The sequence below is a fragment of the Peromyscus californicus genome, unplaced genomic scaffold (assembly GCF_007827085.1).
Source record: "Peromyscus californicus insignis strain IS unplaced genomic scaffold, ASM782708v3 Scaffold_8__1_contigs__length_139910024, whole genome shotgun sequence".
NCBI lineage: Eukaryota > Metazoa > Chordata > Mammalia > Rodentia > Cricetidae > Peromyscus > Peromyscus californicus.
In genome coordinates this window covers 127,676,280-127,689,640 of record NW_026294606.1, presented here as the reverse complement: position 1 = coordinate 127,689,640, position 13,361 = coordinate 127,676,280, and the positions used below count along the sequence as shown (strand labels likewise).

General features: G+C 53.2%; 1 protein-coding gene across 12 annotated transcripts in view; it reads left to right on the top strand.

The window, feature by feature from the left end:
* Cacna1a (calcium voltage-gated channel subunit alpha1 A) overlaps positions 1–13,361 on the top strand; it is a 230,576-nt gene that overhangs the window by 137,753 nt on the left and 79,462 nt on the right. For all 12 annotated transcript variants that reach the window (XM_052726797.1, XM_052726793.1, XM_052726790.1 and 9 more), the window contains exons 18-21: positions 1,557–1,663; positions 3,590–4,264; positions 10,988–11,433; positions 12,786–12,924. In XM_052726797.1, coding sequence (XP_052582757.1) covers positions 1,557–1,663; positions 3,590–4,264; positions 10,988–11,433; positions 12,786–12,924 — 1,367 coding nt within the window. The remainder of the gene's footprint in view (positions 1–1,556; positions 1,664–3,589; positions 4,265–10,987; positions 11,434–12,785; positions 12,925–13,361) is intronic.

Below are 13,361 nucleotides of genomic sequence, written 5' to 3'. Positions count from 1 at the left end.
ACCCCAGTCTTCCCCTTCGTCCACTGGACACACGTTTCACACAGCTGTAACCCTCCAGCAAGGGAAGACACTGAGTCCCACTTTGCACCTACCGTCCCTCATCCAGTAGCCACACATAGGGCACCTACAGGAAGCACAGCCCTGGCCTAGAAGCCGAGGACATAACCGTGAATGAAGCAAAGACCCTGGCCTGTTGGAGCAGGAATTCAGGCTGTAGGGACAGGCCAGAAATCAGACACATTTGTAAAACCAGTTTATCAGATGGTTCTGAGGAGAAAAGTGCAGTGGGGTGAGTCATGGAGTCTTCGACTTTGAGATGTTGAAGAAGGAACAGGGAAGTTAAGAGACTTGCTGAAGGTCACACAGCAGTAAGTGGAAAGGCTGGGATTTGAACCCAGGCTGGCTGAATCTGCAGCTTGTGGTTTTCTCCACTGCACATGAGATATATGAGATACTTAAATCTGAGTGTGCTCCGTACCCTCCCAGGCGCTTGCTGAAAATGCAGATTCCGGGAGGCAGCCCTGGGCTGCAGGTGCCACCCGGGGCCTGAGAACCTGCGTTTTCGGTGGTGCTGAGGTAGACATTCCAAGGACCTGGTTCTAAACTGTGCTAGGCACGGTGCCAGGAGAGGGGACACCCCGTCTCCTTGTCACTGACAGATTTTAAGGTGGAGGTTACTCCTGGCCCCAGAAGAATTCAGAAGGTAGGGGCAGCCATCCTGCAAACCCGCCCCAGGGCTCCTCTTATTGGTGGGTTTGCTTTTTCTGTTTCTTCCTTGTTTTCTCTGTGTCTTTCCATTATTTTTCTTTCTTTTTTTTCCCCCCTTGAGATAGGGTCTCACTTCATATCCCTGGATGTTCTAGAACTCACTCTGTAGACCAGGCTAGCCTTGAACTCATAGAGATCTACCAGCCACTGCCTCATAAGTGTTGGGATTAAAGGCGTGCACCAACACACCGGCCTTTGATGGTTCTTCTGAGTCCCCAACCATCTAGGCCATGGACTGACACATAGAGCCCCCACCACTCTCCCCCGCCCCATCTTCCTGCAGACAGATCTTACAGACCCCAGCTGCCTTCCCTGGGCTGTTGACAGTTGTGGTACAAGCTGTGGTTCTGCCTCTGGAGCTACCCCATGTTTAAGGGAGTTGGTTCTGAGCATTTAAACAGCTTGAAAAACACAGAACACCCACAGACACAGGACTAGGGGTGCAGTGACTGCTCTGTTCTAGCCGGCACGGGCACACGGTCTCAGGGTCCATCCCCAGCACCAAAAACGAAGTTGGGGGAATGGAGGTAGGGGAGCCAGGCATGCTCACGCATGCCTGCTATTCCAGCACTGGGGAGCTGGGCCAGGACAATCTCAAGTTCCAGGCCAGCCTGTAGACAAGGGGGTGGCAGTACATTGCACTCTGACTGGGGACCTTAGTTCCAACTGGTTAAGGTCCAGGCTAAACTTGTTTCTCAGTACTTCAGATTTTTGCCTCTGGCTGGCAGCAAGGTGGGAAGTGGCCCCCAGGCCTGTTCTTGTGAGCAGGAATCCCATTTGCTTTCTAGGATGAACAAGAAGAGGAGGAGGCAGCCAACCAGAAACTGGCACTACAAAAAGCCAAGGAGGTAGCAGAAGTGAGTCCCCTGTCTGCGGCCAACATGTCTGTAGCTGTGTAAGTGTCCCCAAGCCTCGGGCGCCACTCAGGCAAGGATGTGGGGAGGGCTAGGGTGGCCCCTAACTGCTGGGCCTGGGAGAGGTGCCTTGGCCCTCTCACCCACTTTCACTCAGTATTTAGTGAGCATCTACTGTGTACCTGGTCCTGTTGTAATTGCTGGGAATGCAGCATCCATGTAGGGGCGAAGGATTTTGTGTAGCTGTTCAAGTCCAGGAGATAAATAATAAAGGAGACAAGTAAGTCAATTACATACTGTGGGACCTCCAGGAAGCAGCTGGAAGGGGCAGGGAGTGAGGAACCTGGGTCACGCTGCTGTTCTGTGCGCTGTGTGTGCACCCCAGGCCAGTGCCCTGCCACTGAGCTTCACTGCAGCCCCAAGAGTTGTGACTTCATAGCCAGGTGTGGTGGCACACACCTACCTCACTCTGGAGGCAGACAGGCAGATCCGTGCGAGTCCAAGGAAAGCTGGGTCCAGACTAGGCATAGTAAGATCCTGTCTCCAGAAAACAGACTTGTTAGGCAAGGCCTCAGCTGGAAGGAAACAAAACTTGAAGGAAAGAGAGCCAGTGAGAGAGGAAGGCTCTGAGGCAGGGGTGTTTCGGGAATAGGAAAGAGACTAGCGTGGCTGGGAAAGAATGGTAAGGAGACGGGTTCGGAGGGGAGCAGAGTAGGCAAGGCCTGGGTGGGGGAGCACTGAGAAAACTTGGGTTCTGGCTCCTAATTGAGAGCCAGAGAGGGTTCTGGAGCGGTGGGGTGTCCAGACCAGACTAGGATGCTCACAGGTGCCCTCTGGTTATTCTTGGGGTAACAGACTGTGGGGGTGGGGATGGTTATGTGGGCTGAAGGTCAGATTCAAGAACCTGGCCTGGCCAAGCAAGAGATGAGGACTGAGCAGGGTGGTTGGTGCAGCTGGATTCAAGTCATACTCTAAAGGTAGGGCGGACATTTCGCTGGCGGATCAGAGGCGGTGGCAGTGAAAGTGTCTCCATTAAAGGGAGGTTCAGAACCACACCCCTGCTGTTGGCCAAGGGAAGTGGCTTTGGCAGGGCAGTCTTCCATAGGGCCAGTGCTACCCAAAAGGCAGGCCAACCAACTGCTTTCCTCCAGGGTTGCCCACACCCAGTACCTGCACACCCCAGCTGCCCACAACCTGGAAGAAAAGGATCAAGCATTGGCTCCATGTGCTGCCATTTAAATTGTTTGTTTGTTTATTCATTCATTCTGGCATTGGGGGTGGAACCCAGGGACTCACACGTGGTAGGCAGGCCAGGCCTCCTCCACTGAGTCACACACCCACTCCCTCACGGGTAGGATCTAGGCAGGAGCTCTCTTGTTGAGATAACTGGAGCCTGTGGTGTGGCAGGATATTTTAATGGAAGCTCATAATGGAGCCAAACTGCTCACCTCACAGTGCTGGAGAAGCAGAGAGAAGGAAGGTTCGTGCCAAGGTCCCAGTGTGCCCTTCAGAGGTAGGCTCTCAATAACCTGACTTCCTCCGAGTATACCTCGCCTCCTAAAGTTTCTGTCACTCCCCATAAGTCCACGGGGCTAGGAGCCCATCAACACACCAATCACACCTGTCCTCCTAGCAGTGGGGAAGCGTAGGTGAGAAACTGACCTACTCCGAAATCCAAAAGAAAGGGCCAGTAAGATGGCTCTGCAGGTAAAGGTCCGAGAACTTGAATTCAGTCCCTGGAAGCTTACACAGTGGAAGAAGGGAACCGACTGCAGATAGTTGTCCTCTGACCTTCACATACTTGCCGTGGCCAGGGCGCACCCACATACATACATCAATGTAATAAATGTTGAAAGAACCCATTGGTGTTGTTGGGGGGGGGGGGGGATCGCAGCCCTCGTTATCCGACCACCTTCGCACACGGCCTCACGGCAAGCACGGCAAGCAGCCCCCTTCGTGCCTTGCAGGAAGGAGCAGCAGAAGAACCAGAAGCCCGCCAAGTCGGTGTGGGAGCAGCGCACCAGCGAGATGCGCAAGCAGAACCTGCTGGCCAGCCGCGAGGCGCTGTATGGGGACGCGGCTGAGCGCTGGCCCACCCCCTACGCGCGCCCGCTGCGGCCGGACGTCAAGACGCACCTGGACCGGCCGCTCGTGGTGGACCCGCAGGAGAACCGCAACAACAATACCAACAAGAGCCGCGCGCCCGACGCGCTGCGCACGACCGCGCGACCCCGCGAGGGCGCGCGCGACCCCGACGCGCGGCGCGCCTGGGCCGGAAGCCCTGAGCGCGCGCCTGGCCGGGAAGGCCCGTATGGCCGCGAGAGCGAGCCGCAGCAGCGCGAGCACGCGCCGCCCCGCGAGCACGCGCCCTGGGACGCGGACGCCGAGCGCGCCAAGGCCGGGGACGCGCCCCGCCGCCACGCGCACCGGCCTGGGGCGGACGGAGAGCCTCGCCGCCACCGTGCGCGTCGCCGGCCCGGGGACGAACCCGAAGACAGGCCGGAGCGCAGGCCGCGTCCCCGCGATGCCGCCAGGCCGGCCCGCGCTGCAGACGGCGACGGCGACGATGGGGAGCGCAGGCGGCGACATCGACATGGGCCGCCCGCCCACGACGACAGAGAACGCAGGCACCGGCGCAGGAAGTGAGTGGGCACCGGGAGGGATCTGGGTGTCCAGGTGGCCCTTCAACTCACTCCGGGCCGAGGAGTTTCCCCAGTAGCCAGGGTGACAATCACCAGGGCCAGCATACGGGATGTATGGTGGATGTTTCCAGTGGCCACAGCCCGGGTTAGCAGATGGGGAAACAGATGCAGTTCAGTGCTGGGATGGACCCAGGGCCTCATATTCTATACAAGAGTCTACAACAGAGCTCCGCCCCTCACTGTGGCATTCTAGGTTGGCACTCCACAGCAGAGCCAGCCTGTCACAGAGGAATTCTAGACACCCCAGCTCCTCACAGGGAGACTCTAGGCCGGCCCTCTACTGCTGAGCCACGCCCTCAGCCCTTTACTGCAGGATTCTAGGCAGGGACTCTAACCACTGAACTACATCCCATCTCAGCATTATATACAAAAAGTCTAGGGCCCTGCCGTCTGGCTTCCAGAGTGGCTAGCGGACTATGGCATTGTGCGTCTGACACGGGCCCCAGGGAGAGCCCGCAGTCTCCCCCAGATTCGTAAAGCTTTTTCATGGTTTGCTGCGTACTCTTGTACTGGTGTGTTCCTGACATCAGTGTTCTCACCTGTAGATCAGACGCCCCAGAAATGACTGACGTTGCTAGAACTAAGTAAGTCACCTCTGCCAAAGGCTCACATGGGCACTAGTGCGTGTGGCACACTCAGGACTCAGCACCTACAACTGTCATGTGGCCAGTCCTTTGTTTACTGTGGGGGGGAGGTTCTGATCTCTAAGACATAAAGGGAGGCATCTTCCGGGACAGTACCCCACCGGTAGCTGCTTTTTCTTACCCTTCCTCGTAACATTTCACGGAAGACCCTGAATTGACTCTCTGTAGAGAGCCCAGGACTTCCATGTTGATAGAGACGTCCTGTTACAAAATACTGCCCTTAAGCAAGTATGGTGTCACTCCTATGATCCCAGTACTTGGGAGGTAGAACAGGAGGGTCAGGACTTCAAGGCCAGCCTTGGCTACAGAGTGAGTTGAGACCACCCTGGGCTACATGAGAACCTACCTCAATAAATAATAACAGCAACAACATCTTCTTGATATAATAATAACAACAACAACAACATCTTCTTGATCCCCCTTCATATTGCTATGAGAGCATCACACTGGTTTCTTGAAGGATGTACAAAATCTGACCCAGGCCAGTGGGAAAGGGGCATTTGTACAACCTACGAGAGTCAGCTTTCTCCTGCTGCTGTGTGGGTCCAGAGGTGTCAGGTGTCTTACCAGCCTGTGTGACAGAGACTGTGACTTATGCTTCAAGGAAGTCCCGAGACTCCATGATCCTAACAAGAGGAGGCCAGTGCAGGTCCCAGGACCACGTGCTGAGGAGTGGGGTTCTCAACTGAATGATTCTTGTAGACAAGAATCACTGCCAGGTAGACAAGGGTCACAAGTTCAGGCCAGCCTGGGATTCACAGGGGAATCCTGTCTCAGAGAGAGAGAGAGAAGTGAGGGGTTGGGGTGAGGAGGAAGAGGAGAGCTGACTCTTCCTGGAGGTCCAGTCCTGGTCGTGGAGACTGACTAGCCTTCCTGCTTCCCACTCTTAGTGCCCGCGACACCCCTTAGTTATTATATCCCTGTTTCCAGGTTCTCCATTAAACACTGTTATTCCGATTCCTTCTTCCCCTGGAGTTTTGTCTCCTGAGTATTTGCCTCTGCTCAGTGAAGGTGTGAGAAGGGTCAGCTGTATTTGAGCCCAGACTGTGACTCCCACCCAGTAACTGCAGGCAGTGGGGGCCTGCAGAGATGGCTTCATCTGTTTCCTTTGCTATAACCAAATGCCTGAGGTCAGGTTACTTATTTATAAAGAGTGGGAGTTTATCCAACGTCTTGTTCTGGAGGCTGCAGAGTCACAGAGCGCAATGCCAGCCCCTCCGAGGGCTTCTTGCTGCATCCAGACATGATAAGGGACTCCCATGGTGATCCAGAGCTGTGTTCCAGTCCCTTCCTCTTAGAATGCCACTAACGCCATCCTGGGACCCTGTCCTTGAGACCTTATCTAGCTCCAGTTACCTCCCAAATCTCTTCCAGATACCATCATCAGACAAATTTAGGGATTATGTTTCCCAGTCCATGAGTTTGGGTGGGTGGGACAAACATATTAAAACCGTAGCAGAGATGCTCTGAGAAATGTCACCAAGATGGGTCAGACCATAAGAAGAGCAGTTAGAGAAAAAGTGGAGAGTTTCAGGCAAGAACAGTACATGCCAAGGTCCTGGGGTCAAGACAGCTAACTTACAGGACAGTGGGGAGGGGGGGGCAAGGGCCAGAGATGGGTTACTAGGACTCTGGGTCCCTTCAGAGGGTGTGGGGGAGCACTGTCCTTGTACTGTGTCTGCTGCTGCTGTACTGAAGGAGGCAGAGAGCTGAGAACAGAAGGGCTGTCCCCAGTGCTCCAGGAGTAGGGTTTTCTGTTGCTCTGAGGTAGAACCTCATGTGGCCCAGGCTGACCTTGAACTCATGGTGTAGCCAGGGCCAGCCTATAACTCCTGGTCCTCCTGCTTCTACCTCCCAAGTGCTGGGATTACAGGCATGCACCACCACATCAAATTTGATTTGGTGCTGGGGATGGAACCCAGGGCTTTGCTCACGCTAGGCAAGCACCTTCGTCAGCTGAGCCACACCCCTCCCTGCACCTCATCAGCTGAGCCACACCCCTCCCTGCACCTCATCAGCTGAACCACACCCCTCCTGCAGGAGGAGTGTTCGAAAGTCCCTACATGTTGAATATCAGTCACATCATGAGCAGAACCTGGTGCTGAAATGCAGGCTCTGAATACACCTGCCCATCACTACCTGGCTGTGTGACTTTCAGAATGTCACTGCACATTCTGGTCCCCAATTTCTTCATCTACAAATGGGGTGGACAGTAGAATAAAATGTACAGGTTTAAATGAAAAGAGACATATAAACTGTGTTGAGTGATGCTGAGCCAACAGCAACTACTGAGTAAGTGTCAGCATGGGTGGAATTAGTAGCAGTTCTGAGTGTAGCCATCCTTGGATGTCTTTAGGGTCAGCCTGAGGCCCTCTGGGATACCAAAATCCACACGTTTGGACTCTGTCAATAGAACAGTGTAGTGTCAGCATGGAACCCACGCTCATCTTCCGGGGACTTCTGATCATCTCCAGGTGACTTAGAATACCTGATGCAATACAAGCACTCTCTGGGCAGCTATTAGACTCTATTTCTTTTAAACAAATATTTAGAAGCATTTGACAATGTGGTCACTTAGCAAAATCACAACAGTAGGTTCCCCTCTGGAGCCTCTGACCTCTGCACTCATCAGGTCCACAGTAGCAGGCATGAATTCTCTGCTGTGGAGCAGCTCTCCAATTCAACCAGTAAGTGGTTGGTTACCCCAGAACAGTGTTGTTGGAGCTTTTTACTCTTTGGGGGGCCCGCCACCCAGCTCCCAAATAAATCACACATGGAGGCTTATTATTACTTATGAACGCCCAGCCTTAGCTTGGCTTAGTTTCTAGCCAACTTTCCTTAAATTATCCCATCTACCTTTTGGGCTTTTCCCGTTCTCTTACTTCTGAAAATCTTACTCATACTCCGTGGTTTGCTGTGTGTGTAGCTGGGTGGCTGGTCCCTGCCTCTGCCTCCTGACTGCTGGGATTAACAGCATGCACCACCACCACCCAGCTATGTACTCTGTATTCTTTAGGAAATAGATGAGGGGAAAGTCTATATATTTAGGACAAACACAGTTTTTTAAAATATTTTCAGTCTTGGGTCTGGAGAGAGAGCTCACACTGAAGAGCACTTTCTGCTTACACAGAAGACTCAGGTTCGGTCCCACCACCTCACATGGCGGTTCACAACCTTCTGTAACTCCATTTCCAGGCAATCCGATGCCCTCTTATGGTCTCCAGGGGTACCAGGCACCCATGTAGCGCACAGACATACGTGTAGGCACTAACAGATATACATAAAAATAAATGTTTTTAGATATTTTTTCAGTCTATAGTCAGTTCAGTCCACGGATACAGAATCTGTAGTATGAAAATGTGGATTATAGTAAGACTATATCAACTCGTCAGGCATGGTGGTACAATCTCAGCACTCAGGAGGCAGAGGCAGGTCTGCCTGTACAACTCTCTGTGAGTTCAAAACCAGTCAGGTCTACATAGGAAGTTCCAGGCCAGCCAGGGATACATAGAGAGACCTTGTCTCAGATAAACATCAAAAGGCTCAATCAGGTGTTTTAGCATCATATGAGCACTCAGGAAGTGTGCACATACCATATTATTAGTAATACTGAGGCTCTCTCCTGATAGACATCAAAACCTTAGAACTGGGTGTGGTAGTGCATGCCTATAAACCTGCACCCGGGAGGCTGAGGCAAGAGGATTGCCATGAGTTTGGAGCTAGCTAGCCTGGACTACATAGTGAAACTGTTTAAAAGACATTTCCATTCTCAGCCAGGCATAGTGACCCACGTCTTTAATCCCACCCAGCACACGGGAGGCAGAGGCAGGTGGACCTCTAAGTTCAAGGCCAGCCTGGTCTACAGAGCAAGTTCCCGGACAGCCAGGGCTACGCAGAGAAACCCTGTCTCAGGGAAGAAAAGAAATCAAACATTTGATTCTGTTTCCCATGAGCTGCATTTCCCTTTCCTTCCCTTGACTTAGCCTCTGGCCTCTTCCACAGTCCCGGCCGTGTGTTTCATTGACAGTGTCATTTTTCTGTTGTTTACCCCTACTCCCATTTCTACACTCACCGTTCTCTTCCCCTCTGAAACATGCACCAGCACACTACTGCATCGTTCAGTGGTTGCTGGCTCAGGTTCCCATGGCGGGTGGGGGCATCTGAGCCTGGTAGTACCCCGTGGTGGCCAAAGTGAGGCACAAGCTCTGGACTCCTGGTAAAGACCTGTGAGCTACCAAACATCTGCCACTCCTAGGACTTATCTCCTAACCGGTCAGGATCAGCTGTTTGCAGCCTAGTTCCAGCTGCATCTGTCACCATGGTAACCCACTCCCCATTGGTGCAAGGAGAGGGTTGCTGCAGTCCTGGGTTTCCTGGCTCTCTCTGCCTGTGTAGCAGAGAATCCTGATGCTTTAACACACACTCAACACCTCCACTCCATGCACCCCAAATTGTTCACTGCCTGTTTTCTCCACTGAGTGGCACTAGAGCTAAAGGTTTCTAGATAGGACCAGATTCCAGCTCAGCCCCGTCTGAGCTGGTTGGTTCATGAGGGACAAATGTCTTCCCCTCTCTGCCTCAGCTTCCTGCTCTGTTAAATGGAAATGATCTTGTTATCCATCTCAGGTACTGTGTTAATGCATAAAGTCTTGGGGGGAGGTCAGAAAGTGTGTCAGAATGTGTACAGTGAAGGGGGGTCAGGAAGTGTGCACTGAAGGGGGGTCAGGAAGTGTGCAGTGAAGGGAGGTCAGGAAGTGTGCAGTGAAGGTCAGGGAGTGTGCGGTGAAGGTCAGGAAGTGTGCGGTGAAGGGGGTCAGGAAGTGTGCAGTGAAGGGAGGTCAGGAAGTGTGCGGTGAAGGTCAGGAAGTGTGCGGTGAAGGTCAGGAAGTGTGCAGTGAAGGTCAGGAAGTGTGCGGTGAAGGGAGGTCAGGAAGTGTGCGGTGAAGGGAGGTCAGGAAGTGTGCAGTGAAGGGAGGTCAGGAAATGTGCGGTGAAGGGGGTCAGGAAGTGTGCGATGAAGGGGGTCAGGAAGTGTGCGGTGAAGGGGGTCAGGAACTGTGCGGTGAAGGGGGCTGATTTTATGATCTCCTTCAAATGGTCTAGGACAGTCTCCTAGGTCTCAGCAGAGTATCCCCCAAGGGGGATGTGCACAGCAGCTGGCAGTAGGACCCTACATGAGACAAGCTTAGTACAGCCAGCTGCTGTCCTGGACACTGTGGGACAGGGGCCAACTTCTGTGTATCTTCTGAATCTTCCTTGAAGAGACTTAAGGATTAAAATTAACTGGAAATTGAGCCAGGTGTGGTGGTGCACACCTTTAATTCCAGCACTCAGGAGGCAGACGCAGGTGGATTTCTGTGAGTTAAGAGGTCAACCTGGTCTACATAGTGAGTTCCAGGACAGCTAGATCTACATAGTGGGACCCTGTCTCATAAAAACAAAAACAAGGTGGGCAGTGGTGGTGCACGCCTTGGGAGACAGAGACAGAGGCAGGCGGATCTCTGTGGTCAAGGCCAGCCTGGTCTACAGAGTGAGTTCTATTACACAGAGAAACCCCGTCTCAAAAAACAAACAAAAAGTTAGCTGGAAATTTATGATTAGGTGGTGCACACTGGGCCAGCAAAAACTCCCCAGTAGTCCCAGGGGTGTGAGTCAGGGGTAGAGCTGAATTCCCATCGAGGGGCGTGAGTGTGGCTCAGCATTAGAGGGCTACCACAGCATGTGTGAGGCCCTGGGCTCCTCCTCAGCACTACAAAGAGTTCACAAAGTGTGGTCCCTTGTATCACAAGAATTCATAACTGCATGACCTGCCTGGAGCTGCGACACTCTGTGAAGTGTGGAATCAGTGAAGTGACTTTTTCTTTCTTTTCTGGGGGCGGGGGGATGAAACTCAGGGTCTCATGTGAGCTGAGTAGTGTGGCAGACCGTCCTGTGCTGAGCTGTGGCCCTGGGCAGAGGTCTAGGCAGCCACTCTGCTGATCCTAACCACTGCACTCTTCCACTTTGATCCTCTCCTTAGAGAGAACCAGGGCTCCGGGGTCCCCATGTCTGGTCCCAACCTGTCCACCACCAGGCCAATCCAGCAGGACCTGGGCCGCCAGGACCTGCCACTGGCTGAGGACCTTGACAACATGAAGAATAACAAGTTGGCCACTGGGGAACCTGCAAGTCCCCACGACAGCCTGGGCCACAGTGGCCTTCCCCCAAGCCCCACCAAGATCGGGAACAGCACCAACCCTGGTCCCACCTTGGCCACCAACCCCCAGAACGCTGCCAGCCGCAGGACGCCCAACAACCCGGGCAACCCGTCCAACCCCGGCCCCCCCAAGACCCCCGAGAACAGCCTTATCGTCACCAACCCCAGCAGCACCCAGCCCAACTCAGCGAAGACTGCCAGGAAACCCGAGCACATGGCGGTGGAGATCCCCCCGGCCTGCCCGCCCCTCAACCACACTGTGGTCCAAGGTGAGGAGCTGCAGGGTTGCCAGGCCATTTTCTTCACAGTTCATGTTAACAGCTGTGGGAGGAAGAGCCACTCGACCCTGGAGGCAGCCCTCCGCGGTCTTGGCTTGTGGCCATACTCTGCACCCTGCCTTCCCTTCACAGAGCCCACACTGCCACAGTGGAGAAAGGAGTCCCCAAATGGAAACTGGGGGCCCGGGGACAGCTTGAAGGGTTGGGTACCCCACTGCTGCCCAAAATACCCAGCACAGCTGGAAGCATCACTGTAAATGGTCCAGTGGCACAATAAGGAGGAAGGGGCTGGGGACCTGGCCCAACTGGTAGAGTGCTTGCCTAGCACACACTCCAGCACCACAGACAACCTGCAGTAGTGGTGAGTGGAGGCTGGAAGTTCACAAGTTCAAGGCCACCCTTAGCTACGTAGCGAATTTAAGGCCAGCCTAGACCCCATCTCTGTTAACAATGATGATGTCTTTATTTATCCCGAACGTTTATGTCTATGTGAACTGCTGTCATTGCACACACACCTCAGAATGTTTTACACGCTCTTCTCCCAATCTTGGTAATCAGATGTCTCACACACTAGTGTGGCTGCATTTCCCTAGTCACCTGGGGCTTCGGCCCCTAAAGACAACAGGGCATAGATTCCTGTGAAGAGTGAGTCAGTTTTTGGCTTGGGGTTGTTGTGTTTTGAGATAGCATCTCACTATGTAGCCCAGGCTGGCCTTTAGCTTTCAGAAGTGACCCTCCTGTCTCTCTTCCTCTTTGGTGGCAGAATTACCGGCATGTGTCATTACACCTGACTTCACTGTGGTGGGTCTTGATAATAAACTAATTTTACTAGTTTTCAGATGAAGAAAGCAAACCCCCAGGGAGGCTCAGCCTATCCACAGACAACCACACAGGACTGGAGAGCCTGCCCGGCAGAGAGGTGCCACAGTCAGGACTGGGTGCTCTCACAAGAGTTTTCCACTCTGTGAAGCAGTTTTCTACTGTGTGGGCAGCTGCCCCATGCAGATCCTAGTCACATCAAAAAAATCATAGGGAACAGAGTCGCCATTACCCCACAGAGTGTGAGGGAGCTGGCATTCTTGGGCTAGGTTGCCCAGTCCAACAACAGCTCTGCAGCTTCACAGCTGTGCGACCTTAGACCAGCCACTTCACTTCTCTGTGCCTGGATCCCCTTATCTGTCAGAGAGATCATGGGCACCAAGCTCCTAGGGTTGAGTGATGCCTGGCACACAGGAAGATCTTTCTCAAATGTCGTATGCTTAATGTCAGCTCCAGGGATGACCAGGAGCCCAGAGCTTTGTGGGAAATCATGGATAAATCCATGTTTATTTTTGTCCCAACAGTAAACAAAAACGCCAACCCAGACCCACTGCCAAAGAAGGAGGAGGAGAAGAAGGAGGAAGAGGAGGCAGACCCCGGGGAGGACGGCCCCAAACCCATGCCACCGTACAGCTCCATGTTCATCCTCTCCACCACTAACCCGTGAGTACGGGAGCAGACCAGGCTCCCCAGAGTGGGGCGGGGCAGACAGTGGGAGTCCGCAGAAGCCCTCAGGAGCAGGAAACTAGAACCACTTACTTCACTCATAGAAGATAAAAACTTGTCATACTATACCTTCCTGGAAAATACCCCTTCCTGCCATGAGATGGAAAACCACTGCCATACATACTCAAACCTGTGCCATGCTGGGAAAGGTGTCCTTTAGAAATGGCTGCCTTGTGCAGTACACAACCTGCACAACCTATGTGGCAGCCATGCATCTGAACTGTGTGTCTAACCATTGCACCACAAAGATGTGGGCGCATCAGCTTTTTCCTAAAGTTCAATTTTTATCCTTTACTAAACAAATGTTTAAGTGGCACTTAATGCCAAGTACTGCTCTAAGTGCTTTATAAATTTAAAAAAAATTCAGAATAGCC